Raw genomic sequence first — 2,408 nt, forward strand, 5'->3', positions numbered from 1 at the left:
TTCATTGAAATTCATTAATTAGTTTATAACAAATATTTTATTTATTTATTGAACAATTAATGTCTGCATCTCAATGTAACTTTACATAAATATTTTTAAATTTAAATTGAGATTTTTATCATTATTTTATAATACATTTTCATATATTTCTATTAGAGTACAAATTTTAAAAATATTATTTTTTATTGAACTAACTTTTGAAATAACTTTTTCAGATGGTCAGATCTCTAATTTTTTTGTATTATTTTTAAATGCAATTTAGAATAATTTTTTCAAGTAATTCTTAACATATTGCATTTGCCTTACAACTCCTTAAACTCTATGCAGGAATTCTGATTTTCCAAAATGTAGATATCTCTTTCTCTCTTCTCTTCTTATTTTAACATTCAGCTTCGTGATAGGCACCGTCGATGTAGGGCGCAAAATGTTGGAAAACAAGTCCGTACAAACATGTCCTGCTGCTATGTTTTTTCATATTGCGACTCACTATTATCCTTCTTTGTGCAGACATACATTGACAATTGTATTGCGCGGGGAGTGGCCGAAATTGTCACCAGCCTCCAAAACACACCTCGACGTACTGCTGGCGAGGTGTATAACTCAGCTGGTGCAACATCCCGCTGCATCCAGGTGTACCACTTTGCGGGCTTTGGCGAACAATCCATGGACGCATCCCGGCCTCGACAGCATATTTAACGGCCAACCGGATTCCGAACATGAGGAGGGTAAGAAAAGACGAATTATCATTTCGATATATAATGGTTTTAATGCCGTTTTAAATATGAATAAAAAGATCATGTATCATCTTATAATATCATCTTGTACCCAATCTTGGAAAAGTAGGTTGTTTGAACAAGTATATTTGCGCGCACTTGTCTAATCCTTAACTTAACCCGGCGTTATTAAAATAGAAATGAAATGTAGCACGATTATTAAAGTGAAGTTTATTAAAAATCACAGTTAAGCTAAGAATTAATCTTAAATTGTGTGGTAACATGAACTTTTTAGAATATTTTAAATTTTCGATCTTTAAATTATATTCAAATTATATCAATAAAATTGAGAATCTATTTTAAATCATTTTAAAACTTTTTTTATTAACAGTTGGAAAATATTATTATGTTTATAGTACCTGGGACTTATTATACTGTGCTTCAGTAATTAAATGTGCCAGATTAATTATGTTACCTACTGGTTGATGTGGAGGTTCATGGAATCTTAATTTTAAATATAAAAATTGGGAATGATAATTATTCTCCATTTTGTATGCATATTTTTTTTAGCATTAATTGTAGATAGAAAAATAAAGTTTTATTTGTTTTTCTAAAAATATAAAAAAAATATAATTCAAAATTACACACAAAACGAAGCAATTTTCCGGAGACTCTACATTTATTTTAAAGACAAATTTATTCATACATTGATAGATACAAATATACGATAATAATCTATCTCTCTATATTAGATTCTTAATAATCTAATTATTCTTGAATACAATCACTGACAAGATTATTTTACTTGTCCAATTGTGTCTCTTCGATTTCTTAACTTTGTTCAGCTATCTTTAAATCGTTGTATATCGCGAATTCATAGAGAAAACTAGAAGTGTCATTTATATCATTATCATTTATACCAATATTATTCGAGAAACTTTTGTTTTCTGCATACATGATGTTTTTTTCTACATTTATGATGTTTATTTTATTTTAATTGTGATCGAATTGGCGCTTTTGATTTTATTTTAACTCCGACCGAGAATAGTGAGTGGTGCCTGAATAAGTTCTTTAATAATTAAATTTAATTAGCAAATGATTTCATCAACGATATATAGTTTTTTTCGCATCCTGTATATAGTTGCGGCGTTATTGAATGGCAATCACAAGAAAATGTGCTTTCAGAATTCTGCTGTTCGGAGGATGGCGAGCTGCTGACGATGAGACTGAAGATACTCTGCGAGGACCGCTGCGAGGACATAGCGGTGAACCTCGCCGCCGCGTGTGTGCGCTCCCTCAGACGAAGCGATCAGCTGCGGTCACTCTCGGAGTCTCATCACGTCCACTACATGATCGACGTGTACATCGTCCTCTTGTACAAATTGAAACGCACGCAAGATATTTTCGCTCAAGTAAGTGCTGATAAAAAATGTCAAATTATTGCAAGAGATGTTTATTTAATTTCAATTGTTCGAAGTTACTAAAGTACAAAAATATACAAATCTCCAAATTTCAAGCGATATCTTTAATCCTAAGACTAAGTGATTTTTTGGTGAGAAACTGAAGCTCAATTATAATAATTTTTTTATTGATCGAGAATATTATATTTTTTTATTTTCTCTACTGTTAAATATTGGAATAAATTCATAATATATCTAATTCATAATATATCTATATAATCATTTTAAATAGTAG

General features: G+C 30.4%; 1 protein-coding gene across 1 annotated transcript in view; it reads left to right on the plus strand.

Annotated features, from left to right (window-relative positions):
• The window catches only part of LOC108686994, a 72,637-nt gene that overhangs the window by 58,869 nt on the left and 11,360 nt on the right, over window positions 1-2,408 (plus strand). Inside the window, exons 4-5 of the mRNA XM_018192542.1 lie at window positions 508-725; window positions 1,899-2,125. Of these exons, the coding sequence (XP_018048031.1) occupies window positions 508-725; window positions 1,899-2,125 (445 nt within the window). The remainder of the gene's footprint in view (window positions 1-507; window positions 726-1,898; window positions 2,126-2,408) is intronic.

This window comes from Atta colombica, unplaced genomic scaffold, assembly GCF_001594045.1.
Source record: "Atta colombica isolate Treedump-2 unplaced genomic scaffold, Acol1.0 scaffold198, whole genome shotgun sequence".
NCBI classification, from domain to species: domain Eukaryota; kingdom Metazoa; phylum Arthropoda; class Insecta; order Hymenoptera; family Formicidae; genus Atta; species Atta colombica.